Genomic DNA, 25925 nt, shown 5'->3' with positions numbered 1-25925 from the left:
TAGATATTCACCCCCCAAACCTGATGGGCTTTGCTGATATTAGAGCGTTTCCTAAATTGGTTCAGGCTCCTAGCCCTAATCTGATAAATGTTGACCTTAAATCACAGCTCTGTATAGAGCTATCGAGGGTCCTTTCTCATCCCAAGGTCCCTGCCTTCATCTGGCATCCGCGAACATTTCTGGGGACTGTTAACACCATGATAGACATATAATTATCTGTTAGGGCTCTGTGGAGTCTTTCCTTTGAGCTACCTTTGGTAGCCTGCAGATTCTAGCTCACTCAGGGCTCTTGTAGTCCTTTCTGGGGAAAGGACCAAATGGCAGCACCTCAAGGATTGTCCAGGCAACAAATGCACAGTAGAATCTGTTCACCACTATCCCACGTCAGGTTTCTGACAATCCAGTGGGACCAAGGAGAATGTAGGCTCATCCGAAGATCAGTCCAATGCATCGCCTCTTCGCCATCTCTGAGATGCCGTTTCTGCATCACCTCCCTGGTCACCCAATGGGACCCTAATATGCTGTAGTGCAGCGGTTGGTTTGCCGTCAGATTCAGAATCCACCTGAAAACCATTTCAGGAACAATCAGCAGATCGGTAACAAACTGGCTGTTAGAATCCACCAACCATTTGGCTAATTGTTCTCTCTGCTAAAGATACAGGCTGTGTAATGCCCAGACCCTCATGGTGTCTGAGCCTTGGAAACCCCTTTGTACCAAGACTGTTTAGGTTTCAGACCTCTTTGGCCACTGGGACTGGCCACCAAGCCTCCGTAGCCAGCCCATCCAGACGTGCCTTGCTCACTGTGTTTTAGAGAGGCTCTGCTTCACCTCACTGACCGACTAGGCCGAACATGTATCTGGGGTTGCTGATGGTACTCTTGTTCAGAGGAGATTTGCCTAGCATTTCGGTGCTGGATTGCCCTTGTGGGTGGGACAAGATATGCAAATGGTCATTCTCCAGCATTGGATCTTTCATAGATTCAGATGCTTGAATATTCCCCGTCGTCAGACTGGGAATCCTCGGTGATACAAATAATTATTAAAAACCTTTTATACACACATTGCTACCTAGCAGTGTATGCACATAGCCCATTATGACCTATGGACCCTTCTATTGTGTAGTCCCTCCACCTCACTGTGGTCCTTTATGGCCCCAACCAAGGGATTAAGCTCCGCCCCCGGCAGCCATCTTCAGATTTTTCACCGCAGTCTAACGGACACAGGGAATCCTCAAGCTCTCTGAGCTCCTCAATTCTTTTTCAACTTTTTGTGCGGATTATATTTTTCAAATATATTCTACTTTGTTCCCCTGCTAAGGGGCTTTGGTCTCAGATAATTTTTGGGACAAATAATTGTTGTTTTTGACCCAAAATCGTCATGTAAACCCTCTCTTCAGAATGGCTGCATATCAGGCTGTCAAGAAGCTTTCCCTGTTCAGGGACTGCACGAGGTGCAAGAAGAAGTTAGTTTACATGAAGGACCCCATTGCATTTACTGCCTGTATCCACATGACATTCAGAAATGCAATATTTGCAAGACTTTTTCCAACAAGACCCTTCAGGAAAGGCACAGAAGACTTCTTTTACACCTGGAAGCCAGGGATCAATCTTCGGACGAAGAGTCTGTCAGAACAGCTCCTGTCCATTCCAGCATTCCATCTGAGAGGCAAACTTCGAAGAGAAGGTCTTCTTCATTGGAAAGGAGTTCCTCTCACATTGCCAAAAGCAAGAGGAAGCTGGAGTTAATACCTTTTCTGCCTCCACTGGACTCCTCGAGCCAGAAGTCCCATTTGTCAGCAAAATCTACCTCCAAAGATGAGGAGGAGTTTGCAAAAAAACGGTGGGGGGCAGTCATCGACGGGAAAACCGTCTGCGAGCGAAGAGAAATGTAAAGGCCCGTCGTCAGCCAGACCGTTGACGAAACCATCATCGACGACTATTACACATAAAACATCGTCTACGACAAGATCCTCGTCATCGGATTTATCGTCTACGAAACAGTCATCGACGAAGACGCACCATTCGTCCACGACACGCTCGTCCACGGGCATCAATACCACATTAATCAACGGAAATACCGTCGGCGAAGGTACTATCGCCCACAACAACGTCGGCGATACCGCAAGCTCCTGCATCTATGGAGGAATTGGAAACCGAGGCACCTTCTGGTCACGCCAGGGTGACACCTGTCATTGAGGACAGTTTCCTTGAGGGTGCTGAAGCTGCTGAACCAATGTTACCACAAGTACAACAAGTTTCTCCTTTGGGGGACATGGCAGAGCTTCCTGATGTGATTCTCTAGGAAGAACTTTCAGATGTAGAAGTGGTGGAAGAGCGACCGTGTCTTTCCCCCTAAGCAACACAGTCCCCATGGCAGCCATCTACGGAAGAGACCGACTATCCTCATGACACGATACTGATGTTATCCGTACATCGGATCATGGATGAGTTTTACAGGCGTCCAAGGGAGAAAAGCATGCCGGCTGATCCCATAGAAACGGAAACCCGTCGGAGAGGCACGTCTCCAATTCCAGGAAAAAGAGCCTGCTCGAAGGCCTAGGAGCAGGACTCAGTGCTTCGCCGACAAGAGTCCCTTCACCACAGTCATCGCATAGACCTTGATTTCCGGACAGGGATCCAACGATGGTGCCGTCCTCCATTTCAGCCTCGGATTGGCATGAGGATCCTTTTAGAGAATTCTCTGATCCAGAAGAAGGCGAAATTACACAGCAGCCAGTGAGTGGGATGACTACGTAGTCGAGAAGCCCAGAAGAGAGATTCACCGGGACGATGCCTCACCGCCGGATTATCTGATTTCTTACCACACCATAATAGGCAAGGCTGCAGAATTGTTCAAAATTCAGGTTACATCAGAGGAAAGGAAATCAGTGCTTTATGAGCACAGGGACAAACGCATGAGAACAATGACCACCATCCCTCTCCTCGACACCATCTGGGAGTCCGGATCCAAGATCCTATCTACGCCCTTGTCTACTCCGGCTCTGGTGTCCAGACCAGAGAAGAAATCTAAAGCACCCGAGTCTGCGCCGCTTTGTTTAGAGGTCATACAAAACAGGACTCGGTTATCACAGTTGCAGCGAGGAAGAAGTTTGCCAATCCCGCTTCGCCTCTGTTGGCACCACCGGACAAGGACGGGGCGTAAGCTAGAAGCCATGGGCAGGAAGGTGTCAGCTTCGGTGTCGCTTACCATCAGAGCGGGTAATGCACTGGCCACGACCGCAAGGTTTGATCGCAAGCTTTGGCTCTGCATGTCCAAATTGGCTAAGCAGTTACCACCAGAGCTCCAGGAAGATGCTAGATCGATAATCGCTGATGGTGTGGCAACCTCGGATCATATGATCCACGCAGCGGTTGATGTTGCTGAATCAGGCTTCAGACAGATGGCGCATGGCACAGTACTCAGAAGGCAGGCCTGGATGAAGGCTACTAATTTCAGGCCTGAAGTCCAAGCGCAGATATTGGATATGCCCTTTGATGGACAAGACCTCTTCGGGAAGAAAATAAACAACCACCTGGAGGGAATCAAATCACACAGACACAGCCCGAGCCATCAGTTCTTTAAAGGACAAGGATAAGGATGTTTATCTTTTCGCCCCTATAGAGGCTCATCTTTTACATACAGAGGGTACGGTTGCTCCTCTTATGGCCAGAAGGCGCAAGGCAGCACGTACCAAGAAAATAGTATCAATCCTCCAACAGATACGCCCATAGGGGCAGGCGTGGCTGCGCCCAGGGGAAGTCACAAAGCAAGCAAAACTTGACTATCCGATTCTTTCCCCTCAACGACACACCCCGGTGGGGGGGGGGGAAGAGTAAGCCAGTTCTTCCAACGCTGGCAGTCAATTACATCAGACAAATGTGTTGCAAGTGATCCGAAAGGGTCACATCTTAGAATTCCTGGACCAACCTCCTTCCCTGCCCCCAACTTCACGCAGGGTGCATATGTTAAGGCAGGTTATGTCCGAAGTGCAAAAACTACTCCAGAAAGCGGCGGTAGAGCCGGTGCCGTACCCCCAGAGAGGAAAGGGTTTCTACTCCTGCTTCTTCCTCATCAAAAAGAAAAATGGTCAATGGAGACCCATCTTGGACCTGAGGGCACTCAACAAATATATCAAATGCATAACATTCAAGATGGTAGCATTACAAGGAGTGCTTCCTTGGTTAAACAAGCACGACTTCTTGGCCACTTTAGACTTGGAGGACACATACTCCATGTACCGATCCATCCAGCTCACTGACAGTTCCTCAGGTTCACGGTGGGAGAGCTTCATTTTCAGTTTTGAATGCTCCTGTTCGGACTGAAATCTGCACCGAGAGTTTCACAAAATGCTTGGCGCCAGTAGCCACAAGACTCGGGAGGGCAGGAACTGAAGTCTTTCCATACTTGGACGACTGGTTGATAAAAGCAAGTTCTGCCGCAAGGGCTTGCTCAGCACTGTTGAGGACTATCAACCTCCTAAAAGAGTTAGGTTTCTCCATAAACAACACGAAGTCCGGCCCCGTTCCCAGCAAAACAGCTTTCTTCCTGGGAGCCAACCTCGATAACAGCATTCCCAGGGTGAGACCATCGACAGAAAGAGTAACAGCCATTTCTACGCTCAACATCGTGCTTCCTGGAGAGAGACGCATCTGTACGCTCTTACAAATCCCTTCTGGGCATGATGTCCTCGTGCATATTCCTCACACAAAACTGCAGGCTTCGCATGAGACTGGTTCAGGAGGCTCCGGACCAACAGTGTAAACAAGCCCTCGGATGTTGGGAGGTCATCGTCCAGATTCCATCGACGTTACACAAGGCTCTTCGATGGTGGAATGTTCCGCGGAATCTCCTACAAGGGATGCCATTTCAAGCATCATCGACCCTTCTGCTGAGGACGGACGTGTCATTATCAGGTTGGGGCGCTCACCTTGCAGACCTCCAAACCAAGGGCACTTGGTCGGCACAAGAGTCCCAGCTCCACATCAGTGTGTTAGAGCGCAGGGCCATAAGGTGGGCCCTGAAAGCTTTCCTGCCTGTAGTAGCTGGGCAGGTACTTAGTCCAGACAGGCAACACAACCTCCGTGCACTACACAAACAAGCATGGAGGCACGAGATCAGAGATCCTGTCACAAGAAGCCCAACAGCTATGGGCATGGGCCTTACACCACGGAGTACAGATCAAGGTAGAGCATCTTCCGGGAGTGGACAATGTCCTAGCGGACAGACTAAGCAGAGAATACACGTCGTCTCACGAGTGGGAACTGGACGAAAAGGAAACCCAACAGATTTTTGCCTTATGGGGCCATCCGCAGATCGACCTTTTTGCCACCAAGGACAACAAGAAGTGCAGAAGGTTTACCTCGAGGTACCCGGAGTATCCGTCACTGGGAGACGCTTTCTCAGTGGATTGGACAGGAACGTTCCTCTATGCCTTCCCCCCCCCCATATCTCTCATTGCGAGGGTACTACGCAGACTGAAGGAACAGAATTTTCAATGATCCTAGTTGTGCCGGATTGGGCGCGGCAAGTCTGGTACTCGACCCTGAAGCATCTATCCCGACGGCCTCCGATTCGCCTCAAGGCGCATCAATATCTGTTGACACAACAGAACCGCAAGGTCCTCCACCACGACCCGAGGAGCCCATCTCTCAAGGCACGGTTCCTGAACAGCGTAAACTGATGAACCTTAAGCTACCATCAGAATGTTGGGATATCATCAGGGCCGCTAGAGCCCCGTCGACACATGTCACCTACACCAGGAAGTGGACGCGATTTTCCAAATGCGAGTGATCAGCCATCGATCCTCTCACGGTTTCAGTTGACCAAGTTCTACCCTACTTATTGTACTTAGCTAAGACAGGGCTTTCATTGTCCTCCATCAAGGTCCATCTGTCAGCCATAGCGGCGTATGCAATAACGCCAGAGATGCAATCCTTGCTCTCTTTGCCGGCGATTAAAGTTTTTCTGAAAGTGCTGATGCGCACTGATCCTTCTACGCCCACGCCAGTCCCGAACTGGAGCCTGAACACCGTCTTGACAGCCCTCCTAGAACCTCCCTTCGAACACATACACAGATGCGAGGTGAAGTTCTTGCCTTGGAAAACAGCTTTTTTGATAGCCATCACATCAGCCAGAAGGATCAGTGAGTTACAAGCTTTGTCCTCTGAGCCTCCGTTTACTTTGTTCCAGAAGGACCGCATCATCTTAAGACCACATCCTAAGTTCCTTCCCAAGGTGCTTTTGGAGATGACACTCACAGGGTGCATTGTTTTACCAACTTTTTTCCAGAATCGCACTTCTGAAGCGGAAAGAACATTACATTCTCTAGACGTTGCTAGAGTTTTGAAGTTTTACTTGCAGAGAACCAAGGAGTTCGGCTCATCAAACCGACTGTTCATTGCTTTCTCTGGCCGTACCAAGGTGGCAGCATATCTCTAAACAAAGTCTGGCACGCTGGGTGTCGTCCTGCATCACCCACTGCCATCAGATGAAAGGCGACCCTCTAACTAGACCACCATCTGCGCACTCCACCAGAGGAAGGGCGGCATCAACAGCATTCCACGCAGGGGTGTCCTTGAAAGACATATGCAGAGCCGCCACGTGGAGCACTCTGCACACATTCGTGAAACACTACTGCCTGGCGGAAGATACCAACAAAGAAACTGCAGTGGACAGGCAGTGCTCTGCCACCCCTTTGCATAAGGTAGGACCAGCCTCCTTTTCCCACCTTTCCCGAAGTATGTAACCGTGGTGTTGCTGCATGGTAAAGGTTTGATCAGAAATGTTTTTTCTGTATTTATGCATATATGTATATGATGATGGCATGTTTTAACTGTTTACTATTATATTCAAGCATCTGAATCTATGAAAGATCCAATGCTGGAGAAGTCTTAGTTACTTACCTGTAACTGTATTTCTCCAGCATTGGTAGCTTTCATAGATTCACATGCGCCCGCCCGCCTCCCCTGAGAGGCTGCTCCTATGCTCAGCATCCATCATACTGTAGTCTCTACGGTTCAAAATTTGAAGATGGCTGCCGGGGGCGGAGCTTGCCCTGCCACCTCATTGGTTGGGGCCGTAAAGGACCAAAGTGAGGTGGAAGGACTACACAATAGAAGGGTGCATAGGCCATAATAGGCTATGTGCATACACTGCTAGGTAGCAATATGGGTATATTAAAAAATGTTAATTATTTTTTATCACCAAGGATTCCCAGTCTGACGACAGGGAATATTCAAGTATGCGAATCTATGAAGGATACCAATGCTGGAAAATACTGTTACAGGTAAGTAACTAAGACTTTCTCCTCTGATGTGAAGGGTGCATTGAGCTAAAACGTGGTTATAGACCCTCTTGAGTAGAAGTTCCATACAACCAGGTATTTGACCCATGTTCGTTCTCAGTAGAGGGGTTCCCATGCTCCTTTGTAACCCCACAGAGGAGAGCTGGCTTAATGTTGTAAGTCATTCTGCCGGCCAAAGACCTGTTTTTACTTTCTTCTTTTGTTTGTATTACTTCTTGTGTAAGTGGTATTTGTACACATTTATATTGAGGTTATGATTGGTATGTATTTTGTATATTCTTAAATGGGGCAATCCCAAATAAATCTTTGATTAAGAGTGGGGTATGGTGCTCCACTCTTTAGCAAAATTAGGGGAGTTAGGGATTTACTTTCATCAAAATATAATTTGGACCTATGCATGCCGACCAAGTAAACCTGTTTCCTGCAAACTGATTTGATTGTGGGAACGGAAGTTAACCCAATCGAAGGGACAATCTCAAGTCTTGGGAGCTCAATCTCAAGTTTTGGGAGCTCCACTGGTGAAAACGTTTTTTTATTTTGTTGGCCCTTTTGAAGTCTGTAAACTGGACCAATGTTTAATTTCTGCCATCCTCACAGAAGCGGGTGTCACGGCCTTATCGACTTGCCAAGGTTTTACATCATATGCGAGAGGTGTCTGCTCCAAGCAAAATTGAGCTCGGGAACACTTTTAGATGCTATTTAATTTTCTTTCTACATGGGGGGTTTTTCAAAGCAGGAGTCTGCAACCTTTGGCTCCCCAGATGTTTACTCCCTTCAGCACTAGCAGTCGCAGTCAATGGTGCGAGATCATGGGAGCCATAGTCCTGAACATCTGGAGAGCTGCAGGTTGCAGACTCTAGGCTTAAAGTGAAGAATCCCTCTTCTGGCTTTGTGAGCACGTGCTACGTGTTTACCAACGATCACTTAAGCTGTAACCAGGGGCGCATAAACAACAAAGCAAAGTGAAAGGAGTGAAAGGAAACCAGATTTATGGAAATCCAGTTTGGAAAGGAAACCAGTATTTAGAATTGGGATAACCTAAGAAGGATTAGGATACTAATGCCCAGGAAAATAACACCATGTTCAAAGTAGTAAAGAGCGATGAAGAGTTTGATTACCAAATCGGCCATTAGTGTTTGTCAAGTCTTAACAATGTTTCATCGCAAAACACTGGCCATGTTCTACGTGGTAATTATCATATTTTTGGGTTCACTTGAATAATAATCAACAAGGGGCACAGGACAATATCCCTTTAAAAAAAATGGTATAGAACTACCTAGTTTAGTGGCGTGGGCAGATACCAACAGGGATACCGTCATGCCCACTTATGCATGCAACAAATAAAATTAGTTAAGCACGTTTTTAAAACCTCTGATTAGCACGGCAAGCTCTGGCATTTTACCTCATGAAAAGTACCTCGTAACACTAGGGATAAAGCCTCCCTTCTGTGCTGGTGGCTCCTGGATCTCCCAACAGCAGGCAACCTTCACAGTGCGCTGCAGTGAGGAAGCCCAGAAGCAGTTCAAAAAAAGGAGAGGGATCTAGTTTTGGGGTGGCGGGGTGGATTTCGAGTGTGAATTCAGGAGGGCCTATGGCTGATATTCTAAAAAAGAGCTCTTGAGAGATGGCTGCAGGTAAGATCAGTGAGCCATTGGAGGGTGGAGGGTCCTTGTAGTCAGAGATTCTGCTTGCCACATGATGGTGTGGATCAGCTGACAAAATGGCTACTGTATAAGGAACATTTAGTGCATCGCTACATTTATTGTAACCTTGATACACTACGTTGTGCCTTTTTAATTATTAACTCAACTTAAATTTGTATCTTGGACTATTGGTTAGCAAGTATTATAATGGTTAATTGTTGATGATGATATCCTGTATTTATCCATTACAAAGCCTAATAAAAATTGCTAAACAAAAAAAGAAATGGGTGCAGTATGATGTGGACACATAGCCTGAACCATGAGGGGAGGGCCAATACAATGCCATATCCTGGCCTCTTGGGACTAATGAGTTTCTGAACCCAGACACATAACTGGTGTACCATAGTGGGTGGGGAAGTTAGTATTCACTGTAGTGTAGATTACCTCTATTGGCCTATCTCTAGATATTACACTGTGTGCAGATTATGTATTCCTATTTAGGTCTCCAGAGGAGCTGTTACAAATGTCTAGCCCATGGCATAGGAAGGGAACAAAGGGGTTGCCCCACTTCCAGAGCCTTGTAAGGTGGCAAAGTTAGTGCACTTAACCCAAGGCTTTAGAGTGTAGTGGGGTTGAGCTGTTTAGGATTCGCATCAAAGCCCATTAACGTGGGTAAATGATCACACCTGACAACGGATGGTTGCAGAATTACTGTGCTCCCTTTGTGCGTGTGCACCTTGAAAGGAGATCTGCAACAAGAGAGCACAAGACGAGGGAACTTTTCTATACCCAAGATGTATAGTGCTTTTCATTGTGAAAAACTGAAGGGTGGTGTCAGTCGTATAGTGTTTTTTTATTTTTTATTTTTTTTAAATTAAAATTTTTGTTCTTTTTTTTGGCCCCTGATTGGACAAAGAAGATTCTATTGAAACTGATCCAATTAATTGTCCATTTGGTAAAAAAAACACTTTTGCAGGTTAAATCTGGTGTTCCTAGTGGACATACGTTTTCTGTGCCCACTAACTATTTAGTTGGAGGCACTGAGTGTTTTGGATGCTATCTGTCACTGACTGGTAATATGGTGGTGTTGCAGTGTGCCCAGAAGATGCAAATGGGTTCTGGCTGTTCCAATGAACTCCCAAAGAACTCTAGTCATTTACTCGATTGCAAGAAAGGAGACCGGGTGAGCCTATTCCTGTGCCACCTGAGGTGCCAAGTAAGGAGGCTTTGTAAGCTGTGTGGATGAGTTGCCCACCAAGCAGCTTAAAATGTATAGCGTGATGAAGAAATAGATAGACAAAAAGTATACTATGTCTCACCTTCCGCTTATCCCCTGCCCCTCTTTCTACCTCCCCCCACCAGCCACCATTCCCATAGGGTTTTTATTCTTTCATCCCTTCCCTCACTTTTTCCTCTGTCCTCTTTCTCCCACCTGTCTCCCTCTCTCTCCATCCCACCTCACCCATTTCATCCACAGCAGCACTCGCATTTCTCCTTATCTCTGCTTGTTTCTTTTTTCTCTTAACCCTTTTCCCCTTCGGTTTAATTGTCTTTCCCTCTCTTCCCCCGCCTCTCCTCCATGTAACTGTTCCTCTTGCTGTAACTGACGTGTGCCTCTTTTCCCCTTCCCTGCGGATGTTGGGTGTTTGCTTTTACTCTTGTCGTACTTATTCTTTTCCCTCATTCAATGTCCACAGCGGGAGAATTCTTGCTTCGCCATGCACGTGTTTCTGCTGACTCCATGAAGTGCGCCTTCGTTCTTACCCGTGATGGGAAGGCTGTAAAAGTCCAGCGCACCATTTTTAGTGAATGCTTCTATACAATGGCAATGGACGAGCTCTGGAGAGTGACGGGAGACGAGAAATACAAGGTGTGTGACCTGCTTCAGGTCTTTTTTTATATTGCCATCCCAAGGGGTAAATGGAAATGTCCCATGCTACAACAGTAGAACCTTGTCTTTCTTCTTAAATGAGTTCACAGGCCCAAACCTAATACAGCTGACCTGTACCACCTTACACCCTCACCAAACAACGCATTACTCCCTCGCCACTTCCCCTGGCTTCCCTACGTGAGATCTTCAAACCTAATGCCAAAATGCTAGCAGAATTGCTGAAGGCTGTTCGCATGTTTTTTTGGAAGCGGAGATTGTATTACACGGTGGAAGACCAATACAAATCTGCCATGTCACACATCCCGATGAGTGGGCAAAATTCTCTCCTCATGTAAACCCTCTCCATTGCATTAACAGAAAGAAGCAGCAGCCATGATGGACCAAATCGTTCACTGGGTGCGAGAGGATCCCGCAGGTCTAGGGCGACTGACGATGCCTGGTGCTGCCGCTGCCAGCAGCATGGCTGTGCCAATGATGCTGCTGAACCTGGTGGACCAGATGGAGGAGAACAACCAAGAGATGACAGACAAGTATTCAGGACTGGGGGATTGGTGTGTGGAGCAGATCTTGCAGCATATCCAGGTGAGGGGGATGCCGCTGTTGTCTACTCAGACAAGATAAGACCCATTTGGGGGAGGAGAAAGTGACTGAGTAGTGACCAGGAAGTGCCTTGGCATGTGTGTGGTTTGTTTTGTGTACACCACACAGAACCTGAGTGGGAGGGTGTGCGAGGTCCTGCGAGGTCCTGCAAACTTGGAAAACCTTATTCCCTTTCTGCTTCTCCTAGAGGGATGGACAAGCAGTCCTGGAGACTGTTTCTGATGATGGCAAAGAACTCCCAGGATGCTCGGGACGGCTTCAGAATCCAGGTAGTGTAAAGCGACTAACCATAGAACGACATACATTGCTAGTGAGTCGCCCGCATAGTCCTCCTCCAGCAATATGTGCGGCTTTTCTTTTTATACCCTTTGAATGTGTTATATGCTATGAATGCCCTCTGTATATCTCTGCTAGTCTTCTCTGAATCTGTAACGGGTGATACAGTATATGCTGTGGGGCTCCTCATTTTACCTTCACTGGTATTAGTTTTGTAGGTATGTCTCTCCGCAGCTCTCAAATGGTTAGGTGATGCATACTGCTAGTCTCTTCCATATCGCTTAACTAGAAAGATCCTTTGTTAGTTGGTGTTTCACTGTATCATGTGGCTAATATCTGTTCTGTGATGATCAACTTCCCCTTATCGCTCCGTCAGTCATTTTTTTGTTCTTTTTCTTACCTTCTCTGGAAGGCCATGCAATCGAGGCAGGCTGGTTCCTCTTGCGACATGCTGTGAAGCGGCAGGACCAGGCATTGAAGAGTAAGGCCATTGAGAAGTTCATGCTGTTGCCTTTTAAGAGTGGTTGGGACACAGACCATGGCGGGCTCTTCTCATTTCTTGATGTCGATGGCCATTGCCCCACTCAAGTAAGTCGGATGTCTTGGTCTATGCTTGATTAAAAAAATCTGCTCATTCTTGTACCAAATGATTGAGCAATCCTGTTTAGTTAAGATGAGATCAAAAACAGGTTGAAGTAGTCTTCTATCTACTCCAATCCCTGAAGTGTCATGCACCAATGGACTACTAGAATTTAAAAAGCTCCCTAAAGTTTCACATGTTCGAGGATCTCCAAGAAGATAAGATCTCTCTGCAATCTCTCAACAGTTCTGTGAAGTTTTGCTGACTATTTTTCACCGACCCACGCTTTCGCCGATATCTATTTGCTGTCTTTTCCGCTTTTTTAACTGCAAAAATGGGAGGGGTGAACACCTGCACCTCCCCCTTACTGCCCCACCCCCATGTATACCTTACCCCCACTTGCCATCTGTATTTGTGCTGCAAAAAAGTGGGAAAAAGTCAGCAAAAATAAATTGGTTGGTGAAAGTGGGCTAGACTCCCCTCACCTTATCCCTCCCCGAATGGCCTCAAAGCAATGCACGTCTTGCTATGTGGCTTTGTTTGCCACTGCAGAAGACTCATTCTTGCTGCTCCAAATAAAAATAGTGGATAATTCTGTTTTCCTTTGTTTAAAAACTGGAATTTGTGCTTTCTTGATTTTTCCTCTTTTGGTTCCATTGAGCAGACTACGTGTCCTTCCAAAGGGTGCAAACAGTGGCGAGGGGAGTAGGGGTTGGCCTCACAAGTGAAATCCACAATCGCTTAAAAATGAAGGCTCCTAGCGCTGGCGATAGATCATTGTCCAATAGGCCTAGAACCGCATGAAACCATTTTCAGGTCTCCTAAAAGCTGTCAATACCAATCTCCCTGCTCCTTATGCTGGGGGTGTGCCGCCTCATTGGGGCTCGTGACAAGTTTTCCGGTCCGGAGACATAGCATAACGTCTTACGTTTTGACGGCTTCTTTGTATCAAAAAGCATGTTTTACTCAAACATACATGCCAGTACCGGGGCCTGGCCTTCGTGTAAAGGCTGCCTGAAAATAGATGCATGGTTTGATTTTGCTCAGTTGCCGATTCTTACGTTTTGGAAATGGGACACGTTTTTCATATCCATGATATTAAGGCGTCCATTTGAATCCTAGACCCATGTCTACAAGGCACATGCTAGCTCTGTGTTTAACTTGATTTACAATAGCGTTTTTTACAAAGTTCCATGTTCATTGGAGAACTTGTTACTTTAAAGAAAAGATTTCTGCTTGCTTTGAAAGGGCATATATTAAATCTGCTCGCGTGCATGTTTTATTAGAAAAGAAATATGCTATTTAATTTAAATGATACACTGAAGCCTGCTTAAAGAGGATGTGCCTGAGGTGTATAGATAAATTGCAAAGGCAATCCATTCCAGTGGGGTGGTTCAGACATCTGCTGCCTTGAATCCTCTACTAGTTGCTTATGGCACATGGCATCCCATTCAAAATCCTGTCCATTATATAAGGACCGTGCAGTATGTCCCTTACTCTGAAACACTGAGTGCCAGAAAGCGGCTAAAGCCACTTTCTGAGTGCTTTCCCTTAATTTGTATTGCTCCACATCGTAACATTGATGAGGTATTTTTCAGGAATCCTACTCAAATAGAGAATGCAATAATGTCGAAGCCTAATATACCGAAATTCGAGACCCCCCATTTTACCACATATATGTGTGGGGTTAAGTAAATATGAAAGGTGTAGGGGTATTGAGGGGCTGCGGGTGGTCCTCCCCCTCCCTCCCCCCGCATATATATGTGGACAAAAGAAAATCGGTATTTACGGCTTCAACATTATTCTTTTGCAGTATTCACATAGATCCTATTTTTCTCCAGTACGTTTTTGTTTTATATTTCTCTTTACATGCATTTGCCACTCTTTGCTGATCCAATCTTTTATCCCCACACCTCGCTCTCCTGATCCTCCTTTCTTGCAGCTGGAGTGGAGCATGAAGATGTGGTGGCCACACAGTGAGGCGATGATCGCGTTCCTCTTGGCTTACTCTGAGACCCGTGAGGACCAGTTGCTGGAGCACTTTCGTAAAGTCTACGACTACGTCTTCAGCCGGGTACATCCTTTACAACTCTACAAAAGTGTGTTTTTGTATGTCAGTTGAGGGTTGAGTGTTTACGCTGCAATATAGTGCTGCACAAGCCAGCCTCTCTGGGAATAGAGCCCGGTACATTATGCAATTTCCCTTTTCTTCAACCTGCCCCTCTTCTCTAAACTTAAAATGTTCATGGCAGGTTGTCCCGAACCCGTGACACAGTCAATGCTAAAATTCACCAGGCGGAGGTCTCCATCAATAAACACACTAGTAAGTGATTCACCAGGCGGAGGTCTCCATCAATAAACACACTAGTAAGTGAGTTCAACAATCATTTATTGCAATGCAAAACTTCCGCGGAAGGGCTGACTGCAAGATACACCATAGGGATGCTATCTAGAGTGAGCTACTAACATTACAGCGAGCAGGCTTTTTATAGGAAAACGTTTACATTGAGTCTTATGACTGGCGCGAAGCCCAGGCACTTCCTGACATACAGTTTCCTTCCAAAACACTTTTGGCTGTTATTCCAGCCCTTGCGGTGACATTTTACAAAGGCCGAACATTTGCAAATGGTCATTACTCATATAGCTTATCTAAGCAAGTCAAAATATCCTTCAGGATGCACGTGTAATCTTTAACATGCGTGGTCGTAAAAACAAGCTAATTCATCACATTTGACACAGTGGGGAATTTGCAAACTACACATATCTTGCCGCGGTAGTGATAATATCCATTCGTGGGCTGCTGGACAATAGCAGGACATATCTTTTACAGAATGACGCACGAGCTCTGACACAAGTTCCCCTTCCCACATATCCCAGAGAATAACAACTCTGAATATAGATACGCTTTATGCTTATGTTTCGGGAAAGAGTGCGGATGCTAGCAATCATCATTCATAGAGGAGACCCCAGGGTCAATGAATGCATGCTGACTCGCACGGCAGCTTTAGACAGGACCGGAAGTGCAAGAGCGTTAACAGACATTATTTATGTAGCCTTTACAGAAAAGGAGAACAGAGGGAACATTCCTAAGCCTGTGAGTAATATCTGTTCCAGGCGAAAACCCTGGGCCTCGTGTGCGGACACAAAAGCAGTTGGTTTAGCATGGACATAATGCTATAACATGGGCAATGGGTTTAAGTCTTGCTGAGGCAAAGAAACTTGGCAATTACATGAATTTGGTATTTACAAACGACCCTTTTGCGTCAGCAAGACTTTATCAGTAATACACAGGTTTAGTTTGTATTCATTCATTCTTTCATTGTCGTTGTCCGACACATCAATCTTCTGTAACCCCTCAATTGCCTCCTCTATCTTTATCATCTCGTTGGTGGTCATGGCATTAGTGGGTTTGGGTGCCAGTGCTCCCATCATTTTCCTGCAGCAATCTCCTATGACGGACATACATAAGGGAAAGCACTGAATGCAACAGCAGCAAGCAGCCATTAATCCTCCTATGACAAGAAGAGGGGTGAGGAGTTTCCATCCCCAGCTCCGTAATAGATCCCAGAACCAGGATGTCCCATCCCCAGGCCCAAATTCAGAATGTATTTGAGCTGCCATTTTATGCATTTCATCGATCCCTTTAAAGATATCGGTGCTATAATCAGGTGTAAAGTGCAGCAAGAAGTGCCAATTATTTTACAAGCCCCTCCTACTTCTGCCAGCATTGTGTCCAATACTAGTTGGTTTTGTAATGGGACCATCCGGACTGCTTGTACTTCTTTAGTGAGGTTTGCCAGTATGTCACCGGTCACATTTAGTTCCTTTTCTACTAAACTAGCCAAGTGCCTAATGCTTCTGGAATTCATAACTATTCCCATGGGCATCACTATGCCCTTTAGGAAATCAAAGAATTCATCCCAAGTGGTGTCTTCTTTAGTAATAACACCTCTTTTCCTTCGCTGGTAATCCCGTGTACCCATTTCTATTCTCTTTGCCTTGGGTTTTAAGTTCACTTCCTTCACAGATTTGTAATGCAAACCCAACATTACGTATCCAACAGTACATCTACCTTTCCAACAGCGGGGTAACCAGAGGTATGCTTCCTCCCCGCAAATAAACATTGCCCCCTTAGGGGGACTAAAGGGTGCGGATATACTATTCAAATCTACTACATTCTGGCAGTTGTGTCTACCCATGAAAACAGCCTGAGCATGTGTCTTGTTTCGCTGATAGCAAAAGGGGGCCCTACAAACTATATTTTGTACAGGATTGGGTGTGGTAGTACTGCTTTGTTGTCTCTCATATAGTCTGTTAGAGGAATCATTTCTATTTCTTTAGATGGGCAGGAAATGGATCTATTAAGATATCTAGTTACATTGGGTGTTAGAGGAATATAAATTCCTCCCTGTATTCTAGTCTAAGTGCTTGTCTCATTTTTCCTATTCACAAATGTGAGTGTCACATTTTCGGTATAGTTTCGGGAGGCACGCAAAAGATAATCTCGCCAAGGCACGCATGTATCACTTGTAGCAGGAGTCTCATACCATTTGGGTCCGCTTTCATGGCTATGGGGAACATATGTACATATGTAACAGTTGGTTTTATTTAGTATCTGGTTTGTTTCATTCATCCATGTGAGGATGCTATTCCTAGGATGCTTTTTCCGATACTCCTGATCTATATGGGGAATAGTTACTAGTTCTGGTGTTGGAGGCTGAGGCGTGGGAGGCAGCAAATTATGGGCAGCATAAATATCATGGTGATCAAGGTACCAGGGGAATATTGTGGACCCTACTGTTATAACAATACAGACAAGGGATAAGAAGAGCTTTTCCTTTGGGGTGCATGCATATCTGTCAACTCGTGGACGCCTCTGCCCTGCGTACTTGTCATTCATTGGAACAACCTGTTTTGTTCCCTCGCACAGGGCTAATCCCAAATGGCTGAGTTCCGGAACTTGGCCGTTAAATGTCACACGTTATATATATATATATTATATATTTACACAAAAATGTTCAAAAAGTCCCTAACAATTACCCTAACGGTGCCGTCCGTTTATGCGCTAGATCGCAAGGGTTGCACAATATAACCCGCCCTGCAGTCACCGCTTCTGGCACCTTACCTTGACACGTCTCGTTGAGGCTACTTCCTACCCTTGAGGGGACGCTGAGGCTGTTTCATCTGTGTCTCGGTGGGGCTACTTCATACCCAGGAGGGGCTGCTGAGGCCACTTCATCTGTGTCTCGGTTGTCCTTTGTTTGTTCCGACCCTTTACCAAGTCCTTTCTCAGCCAGATGTCAGAGTTCAAACATAGGCAATCAATGTTGCTTCCTAGGGCGTAGGTGATACCTGGGAGTGTCCTCTGTAGGTTCGGCTGCGAAGTGGTCTGTGTCCTGGGTCGGGGGATGGACTATCTGAGGTGGTGCCTTTTTAAGATGGTTGGCATGGATCCACGTTTTGTGGCCAGCAACCTTCACAGCAGTTTGCGTCGCCAGTAGGACCAAAAATGGCCCCTTCCAGCGGGCCTGCAGGCAATTGGTGCGATCAAAACTCTTCACGAGGACATAGTCCCCTGGTTTGATGGCGTGGCCTTGTCCTTCCAAAGCTGACAGGGCTGCGTCTTTCACCTGTTGATGGATAATAGACAGTTTATGCGTGAGCTCAGCACAATAATCCCTCCACAGTGGTTGTTCAATATTACCAATAACTCTTGGCTTTGGGATGGACCATGCACTTGGAGGGCAGCCCATTACAATTTCAAAAGGGGACAATTTGTGCGTCCCCCTTTGGAGTGGTCCGCATACTCAACAATGCCAAGGGAAGGGCATCTGGCCACTTCAGGTTTGTAGAGGCACATATTTTTGCCAGTTTGTTTTTCACTACGGCATTCGATCGTTCAATAATCCCAGCACTCTTGGGATGATAGACGGAATGGAATCGCTGATCGATACCCAAGGCAGTAGATACATATTTCACAACTTGACCTGTAAAGTGTACTCCGTTGTCAGAATACAGAAAGCTGGGCACTGTGTACTGGGGCACCCAGTATTTCAGGATGCATTTAGCTGTGGAAATAGCAGTGTTGTCTCTTAGGGCGTAAGCATCCGTCCAACCAGAGAACCCACACCTCATAACAAGACAATATTTTAATTTAGCAACTGGTTCCATTTGTATGAAGTCCATATACACCACCTCAAATGGCTGCGTAGGAAGTCTGCTATGACCTGCTGGTACTTTCACAGATTTGCCCACATTATGCTGGAGGCAAACAGCACACTGTGCTGCCCATCTCCTGCAATAGGATCCAATTTTCCGGTTTTTCCATACTTTGCTCAGAATGTCCTCCATTGCACCTGCATTAACATGGGCATTCCCATATGCCATATCCACTACCATGGGTAAATAACTGTCAGGGAGAAACCACCTCATTTTTATTTTGTCCAGCCACACCCCTTTAGGAGTTTGTCCATTGTTACTGTCTTTAGTCCAAACTTTAATTTCGCAATCTGCCGCTTCCTTTTGAATGTCCTTTACTATCTCCTCAGGGCCCTTTTCCAAACCGCCCTCATCCCCTTTCCCTTCCACATTCCTTTGCAGCATGTTACACTCTGGAACGGGCAATTTACAGTGTTCTGCAGCATATTTAGCCACCTGGTCTGCTAAATCGTTCCCCTGCCCCACAAAATCTACCGCCTTTTTATGGGCGGAGCATTTCACTATAGCCACCTGGGTGGGTTCAGCCAATGCCGCTAATAGTTTGTTTATCAAATTACCATGTTTTATTTTTGTTCCATGCGAGGAAAGAAACCCTCGCTCTTTCCACAGTAGACCAAAATTAAAGGCCACGCCATGTGCATAAGCTGAATCCGTATAGATGGTCACAGCTAAATCTTTACTTAATTCCAGAGCCTTTGTTAATGCCCTTAATTCTGCAGCTTGCGCTGATAACTCAGGTATGCGTTCCATATGGACAATTTCACTTTCAGTTGTTATTGCGTACCCAGCCACTGTCTCCCCACTTTCCAGTTTGTAACATGAGCCATCACAAAATAGAATCCCATCACCTCCCTCTAGGGGAAGGTCACCCAGATCGACCCTACCTCGGGTCTGTTCATCAGTGCGTATATGGCAATCATGCATGTCTTGATCTCCCTCCCCACTCGGCAAGGGCAAAAGGGAAGCCTGGTTCAAAGTATTACATCTCATGATAGTTACATTTGGTGCAAACAATGTCAGTTCATATTGCGTTAAGCGGGCAGCTGTGAGATGCTGAGTCTGAGTTCTATTGAGCAATACGTCCACAGCATGGGGAACTTTTACAATGACGGCAGTTCCCAACACTAGACCAGCGCTTTGCTTAAGAGCTACCGCTGCTGCAGCAACTGATCGCATACATGGGGGAAGCGCTGCAGCCACACTATCCAAGGTGCCAGAAAAATAAGCACAATGCCTTTGCCTTCCATTCTGTTCCTGTGTCAATACAGATAGGGCAGAACCTTGCTGTTCATGTACAAAAAGAGTAAAAGGCTTGCCGTAATTGGGTGTCCCGAACCCTGGGGCACTGCACAATGCGCTTTTCAGAGCATCGCAGGCCTCTCATTTCTTGCGTGCAAGTGAAGGGTGTCTGATCCTTTTCTGTTTTCAAACATTGTAACAGGGGCTTAGCTATCAGGGAGAACTCTGGGACCCAATGACGGCAATATGAGGTAATACCGAACAGTCGTCTCAATTCTTTAAAGGTACTGGGATAGGCCATTTCCTGTATTAACCGTACCCTCTCAGGTGACAGTGATCGCCCCTCTGCAGTGAGGACATATCCCAAATAATCAACCTTGGACTGTACATACTGCATTTTCTTAAGCGACACTTTGTGGCCATAGTATGCCAAATGCTGTAACACAATCAGGGTACCTTCTTTACAACTTAATTCAGTATCTCCACAAATGAGAATGTCATCCACATATTGTATGAGCATCACACCAGGGGGTAACAGAATTTCATCCAACTGCTGTTTTAGTGCTTGGCTAAAAATAGCCGGGCTCTCTGTGTAACCTTGGGGTGCTCGACAAAACCTGTATTGTCGCTGTGCTAATACAAAGGAGAAGAGGTATCTAGATTCTTCAGCTATGGGTATGGAGAAAAAGGCGTTTTTTAAATCCACGACTCTAAAGTGAGTGGCCGTGGGAGGGACCATAGTGAGAATACTTGTTACACTAGGGACAACTGGATACCTGGGGTCCACAACCTTATTAATTCTCCTAAGATCAATGACAAATCTATACAGGGTCACTTCATCTCCTTTCTTATGAACCGGGAGAATCGGGGAGTTACATGGGCTGTCATCACACTCTTCAACAACCCCAAGTCGCGTTAGATCCTGTACAATCCTTACCAATGCTGCTTCCCCTTCTGGAGATATTTTGTACTGCAGGGTTCGGGGTAGAGGGACCCCATGTTTTACCTTGATCACAACAGGGGGAAATGTTCAAAACACCTACATCATTACTACCAGCCGCCCAAAGCTCTGCGGGCAGTTCCTGTAACTCTGGTGGCAATGGTTCAACCAAATAACAACCACCAATTTTGGATTTACATATGGTCATACGAACGCCTGTTGGGGAACAATAGATAGTCGCATTTAAAGCTTTCAAAAGATCCAACCCAAGGAGATTCTCGGGGCACCTGTTAGTAAGTAACCATTTGTTAGTCAATTTCACTCCACATATAGACGTCTCAACTCTCTGGGACACTGGAGTACATATGGGTTCCCCACCAAACCCTACAGAAACTTTGTTTTCACCCGATAGTGGAACTGAGGGGACGGCCTTGGCGTCAACCGAGCTGTTACCTGCTCCGGTATCGACCAAGCATCTAACGGTGGGGTGCTGTCCTATCTGCAATTTAACATACGGTCCTTTCTGGTCTATAGGAACAGACACCATCTCCTCAGGTTCACTAGGGGCATTTCAACTCATTGCTGCTGTGTTATCAAAGAACATCATTCCACTTAGTTCATCCTCCACAAACTCATTGCCATCCACTGTAACCATTTGTCGCTGTGCTGCGCTGTTTGAGAATACATTATTTTCGGGGTTTACAAACCTTCCCTGGCCTTGAGGTGGTCCCGCGGGGGGTCCACCTCGGCCCCTTCCCCTCCCACCCGCCGGTTGACCATTCCGCGCCATCAATATGGGACACTCATTTTTCCAATGTCCCGTCTGCTTGCAAAATGAGCATTGGTCTATTTGCGGGGGTGTCCATTGCGTAGTGTTACCTGTAGGGTTTCTTACCTGGGGTTTCTGGCCCTTTGGTTTACTGTAAGGTGGTTGCACCAATTGTTGCATTAGCACCTTATTTTTTAGATTCCTATCTGCCTGTTTCTTATCTTCCATTTCTTCCTCTTCCTGTCGCTCGTAATATTTAGCCATCTCTAGGATCTGGGATGGGGTGCTTGCCTGCCAAGTACTCTCGCCCAATTTAAATGGTTTCTTAATTCCTTTTCATAAACCCTTCACAAAGCCCATGGCGAAATATCTCTGATCCGTGGGGTTGCTAACAGACTGGCCACTGTGTGCCTTAAATGCATTCTCAAATTTCAGAAAATAGTCCCAACTGTTTCTGCAGGGCCTTGTATAACTGCATCCATTTTTTCTACATTCACATCCACCTCTGGCAACACGCTACTCAGTGCCCTTACTATTCTTATCCCTAGCGTTTTTAGGTCCTCTGGAATGGGGTCAGTTGGTTTCCGGTCTGTATCCTGTTTTTCTAACTCTGTTCAATTGATGGCATGCCCAGGGGGGTCCCGAGATCTAAAAGGTTCCCATACATCAGCCGGAGTCACAGCGGACATTACATGATCAATGTCCTGCAGAGTCAGGGTACACATTTTAAATAGCATAAAGTATGAAGAAGTTATGAACGTTTTCGTGGAGTTCGTTTTTTTCAGAAAGGGGCAAAATTGTAAAACAAGGATGCACCTTTAAAATACAAACCAGGTTTCTTTACACTAGGAATGGACTATGAAGAAACAAACTACACGACAGCACAGCCACCATACCAGGACGCCTGTGAATGGTTTTTGCCCGCTGATAGGCTTGCCTTCTTCAGATGCAATATTTCAGCGCAAAGATGATTTTAACAATATTACAGAAGGATATTATAGGATAAGAGAGTTCAGGCAAAACAAAAGATTTCTAACAATACAGTTCTGGATATAAGATGGATTTGATTTGGATAGGGATGACTATGGACAGTACATAGGCTAGTGACAATCCTATACTATGGATACTCACTACCAATGTTTTGACTGGAATCGTCCGGGATCTGGTTCTGGTCAAATATTTCTGGGACAGACTGGTGGGCACACCGGATTGGATGGGGGTCAGCGATCAGCAAGGCCCTCTGGATACCGCATGGCAGGACTGGACAGCAAGGCGCTCTGGTCTACACTGCACAGCAAAACTGGACTGGATCTGCAATGGCTCTCTGGTTTGCATGGCACCAGGCCGGGTTTAATCTGCCCTTCTGGTTATGAAGAGGATTCTGTGGCAGGCAAGCAGTTACAGCACAGCCTGGCTGCTTCTTTGTCTGTCTCCGCCTCCAAAGGTTTCTTTAGTTCAAGAGCAATCTCCGCCCTCTTCCTCTGGCAGAGGCCATTTTGACACTTTACAATACAATCTGCATATCCTTTTCAGCCAAAGATTGTCTCTCCCAGGAGCAGCCCAAAATCTACTGCCCTCTTAATCAACACCTGAATGTGAGTTCCTGGCCTTTGGTGGGAAGCAGGAGAGATGCCTTGAAAGCTGGGGAAAACTGGTTTGGTGACTCTGAGTTCAGCTAAATTCACTGTCAATTTATAACATTTTCTTAATTTAAAATAAAACTTGCAATTTTTAATCAAGCATCTAGAACTCTGATTCCAGTCGCTATATCATGGAGATTCAATAGTTACAACCTATGTTCCTCTTAATGACAGGTCACCTAATTCCAAACATTTGATTTCAATTGCACAAGTTTAAGCTTCTAATGCAACTAATGACAACTGTCATACTGGCGGCCGCTGGTACTGCGCCCATATTTTGACAGTTTTTCACAGGCAAGCACACTTTTTACTGTGGATATTTTGATGATAGATTCTGCTTTTCCTGACATTGTATGTTCATATTGATTCCTTAATGAAGTGGCAAGTAACATCCAGCAAAGATATTGGTTGTTTGTGATGATTTGGACTGGCATTCTGTATTTTCAGCAACCAAGAAAAAGGATTTAAAAGCAATTTCTGGGTTTCTTGCAATAAAGCACTGCCTTTCATGCAGTTTCCATTTTTACTCAGTAGGCAGCCCAGTGACATTTTGCAGCAGTGAGTCTCCTTCCACTACTGACAACAGGCAAAGTAGATTTGGCAGCCATATTTTCCGGGTTCAAAGCACAATTTTCATAGGTTTTGGCGTGCATGGCGTTTTCGCTTCCATTTTGCTGATTCTGGTGCCACCAGCACAGAGTGGTGTTGCAGGGCAAAGCCTAGTGGGTTAAAACATCCCACAACAGCGGGCAGACAATGGCAACCCCACGATTGATGAGCGAGATGGCCGGGATGGCCATGCATCACCAAACCCAGTCCCTGTTGGTGTTTGCCACATAGCCCTTAGACCACAGCAAGGGTAGGGTATGAAGAAATGGTGGAGTGAGAGTGGGCTGCATAGGGAGGGGACCGTATTTTTGCACAAGGTCCCCAAACTGGCCGCAAATTGCCTAGAAACCAGGGAAGCACCCAAAAATGAACTCATCCATTGGTTCTGTGCAGTATATGGCTGCCTATCTGTAATCCGTGAAGACATAGTGCAGTTTACAATCAGGGGGAGAGCTCCTTTGATATTATACAGATTGGACTCTGAAATCAAATTGGGATTGGTAATGATGATAATTTGGGGTAGAATGGAGGGGGAGAAAAGCATGCTGGTGTGAGCGTGGTGATGGTGGAGGAAAGACAGGAGCAGCAGCGTTCAGTTTAGGGTGCCCCAGCCAACAGTGCAGGGTTCAGGAGGAGGGGGCACTAAGCGTATTAAGGTGTATGGTGTGCTTGGTTGTCTCAGTGGAAGTACACCCTCTCCCATTATCCTCTAGGGCAGGAGCCTGCAACCTTTGGCTCACCAGATGTTTTGGACTACAACTCCCTAACATCCCTAACCAGCGAAGTCAATGGCCAGATATCATGGGACTTGTAGTTCTGAAACATCTGGAGAGCCAAAGGTTGCAGACCCCTGCTCTAGGGTGTTGAAATACTTTAACGCAAATAGTGTTTTTTCTAGAGGAGGCTGAATCTGTTGAGCCAGCTTTGTGCCAAGTGACTGTTGGGAGGGGTAACATCTCTGCCACCCCAGCCCTCCTTAATCCCCGGTGGAGCCGATACTAGGTCATGTAGGAGGCTTTTTCATACACACCCGAGCTCCAAACCATTGAGGATGTTACTGACCTCTCGCAGGACGTTAGTTTAATGTCGCCATGTGCGAACGCTTGTGCCTCCATTGAGAGTCCTGTTAATTTCTTATTGGTATTTATTTGAATAACAGGGATGTCAGTATCGATCAGACAGCACGTTTACAGATGGTGGAAGCATTCCCTTGAAGGGTGCCTGTACAATAGCATAAAGATAAGAACATGTAGTGAGCCAGTTTGAGGGTGTAAAAAAATGAGGGGATATTCCAGGGACAAAACAAAACAAAATGTACATAAGAAAACGGGTGACTTAAAAAGGTAACATTAACCAAAGGGGCCAAGTGCTTCAAACTAAAGAAGAGTATTAATTAAATATACACAATTACTTTATTAAGTGTCAATGGAGGGAGTGGTAGGGTCAGGTAGGGAGGATGGGGTATAGGGCGGTGGTAGCTCCCTCTTTAGCAAGTAAGTGAAATTTAAGCCAAACTTTGAAGAGATCCGCAGTTGGGCTGTCTTTGATTGTTGTGGCAGGGGGTTCCAGTGGAGCGGGGCAAGAAGGGAGAAGGAGCGGAAGTGAGAGGGGGCACAGGAGGGTATGGGACAGTAAGGTTGAGTGCAGAGGAGGATCGGATGGAACGAGATGGTGAGTAAAATGAGATGACTGAAACTGAGGAGCAAGACCATTGATGGCTTTGTAGACTGCAAACTTGAAAAATGAGTGTTTGTGCATGGAGAGCCAACCAGCATGATGTTGGTAGGTAGAAGTGGGGGAGGATCTTGGTAGGTTGTAGCGAGTGCGGGTAAAAAAGTTGAGGACTTTGTCTCGAGGTAGGGATGAGTAGAGATAAGGTCAAGGAGTAGGCTTGAACAGTAATCCAGTTTGCTGAGCACAAGAGTGGAGATAGCTTTCTTTGTAATGGGGTTAGTAAGAAAAGGGACATTTTCTCTGAATGTTGAGCAGGTTAATGCAAGCAGCAGTGGTAGTGATGGAATTGTTGCAAGTGTAGGTCATGGAATTGTTGCAGTTGTAGGTCACAATCGATGAGGACCCCAAGATTGCGAGTCTAGGGCTAGGAAACAAGAAGGTCAGGCAGGAAGAGACAGGGGAGGTGAGGGATGCCTTTGGAAGCTGGGGCAAAGATGACTTCCATTTTTGAAGATTTCAGCCTGCGGCAGTAGGGTGTCAT

The 25925-nt window shown here is 46.1% G+C and overlaps 1 protein-coding gene across 9 annotated transcripts in view; it reads left to right on the top strand.

Annotated features, from left to right (window-relative positions):
* Positions 1-25925, top strand: part of RENBP (renin binding protein) — a 167429-nt gene that overhangs the window by 106035 nt on the left and 35469 nt on the right. For all 9 annotated transcript variants that reach the window (XM_069645418.1, XM_069645414.1, XM_069645422.1 and 6 more), the window contains 5 exons: positions 10645-10817; positions 11196-11420; positions 11626-11707; positions 12127-12302; positions 14237-14368. In XM_069645418.1, the coding sequence (XP_069501519.1) occupies positions 10645-10817; positions 11196-11420; positions 11626-11707; positions 12127-12302; positions 14237-14368 (788 nt within the window). The remainder of the gene's footprint in view (positions 1-10644; positions 10818-11195; positions 11421-11625; positions 11708-12126; positions 12303-14236; positions 14369-25925) is intronic.

Source organism: Ambystoma mexicanum, chromosome 2p (genome assembly GCF_040938575.1).
Source record: "Ambystoma mexicanum isolate Mex_15411 chromosome 2p, UKY_AmexF1_1, whole genome shotgun sequence".
NCBI lineage: Eukaryota > Metazoa > Chordata > Amphibia > Caudata > Ambystomatidae > Ambystoma > Ambystoma mexicanum.
This window is presented reverse-complemented; position numbering and strand designations above follow the sequence as displayed.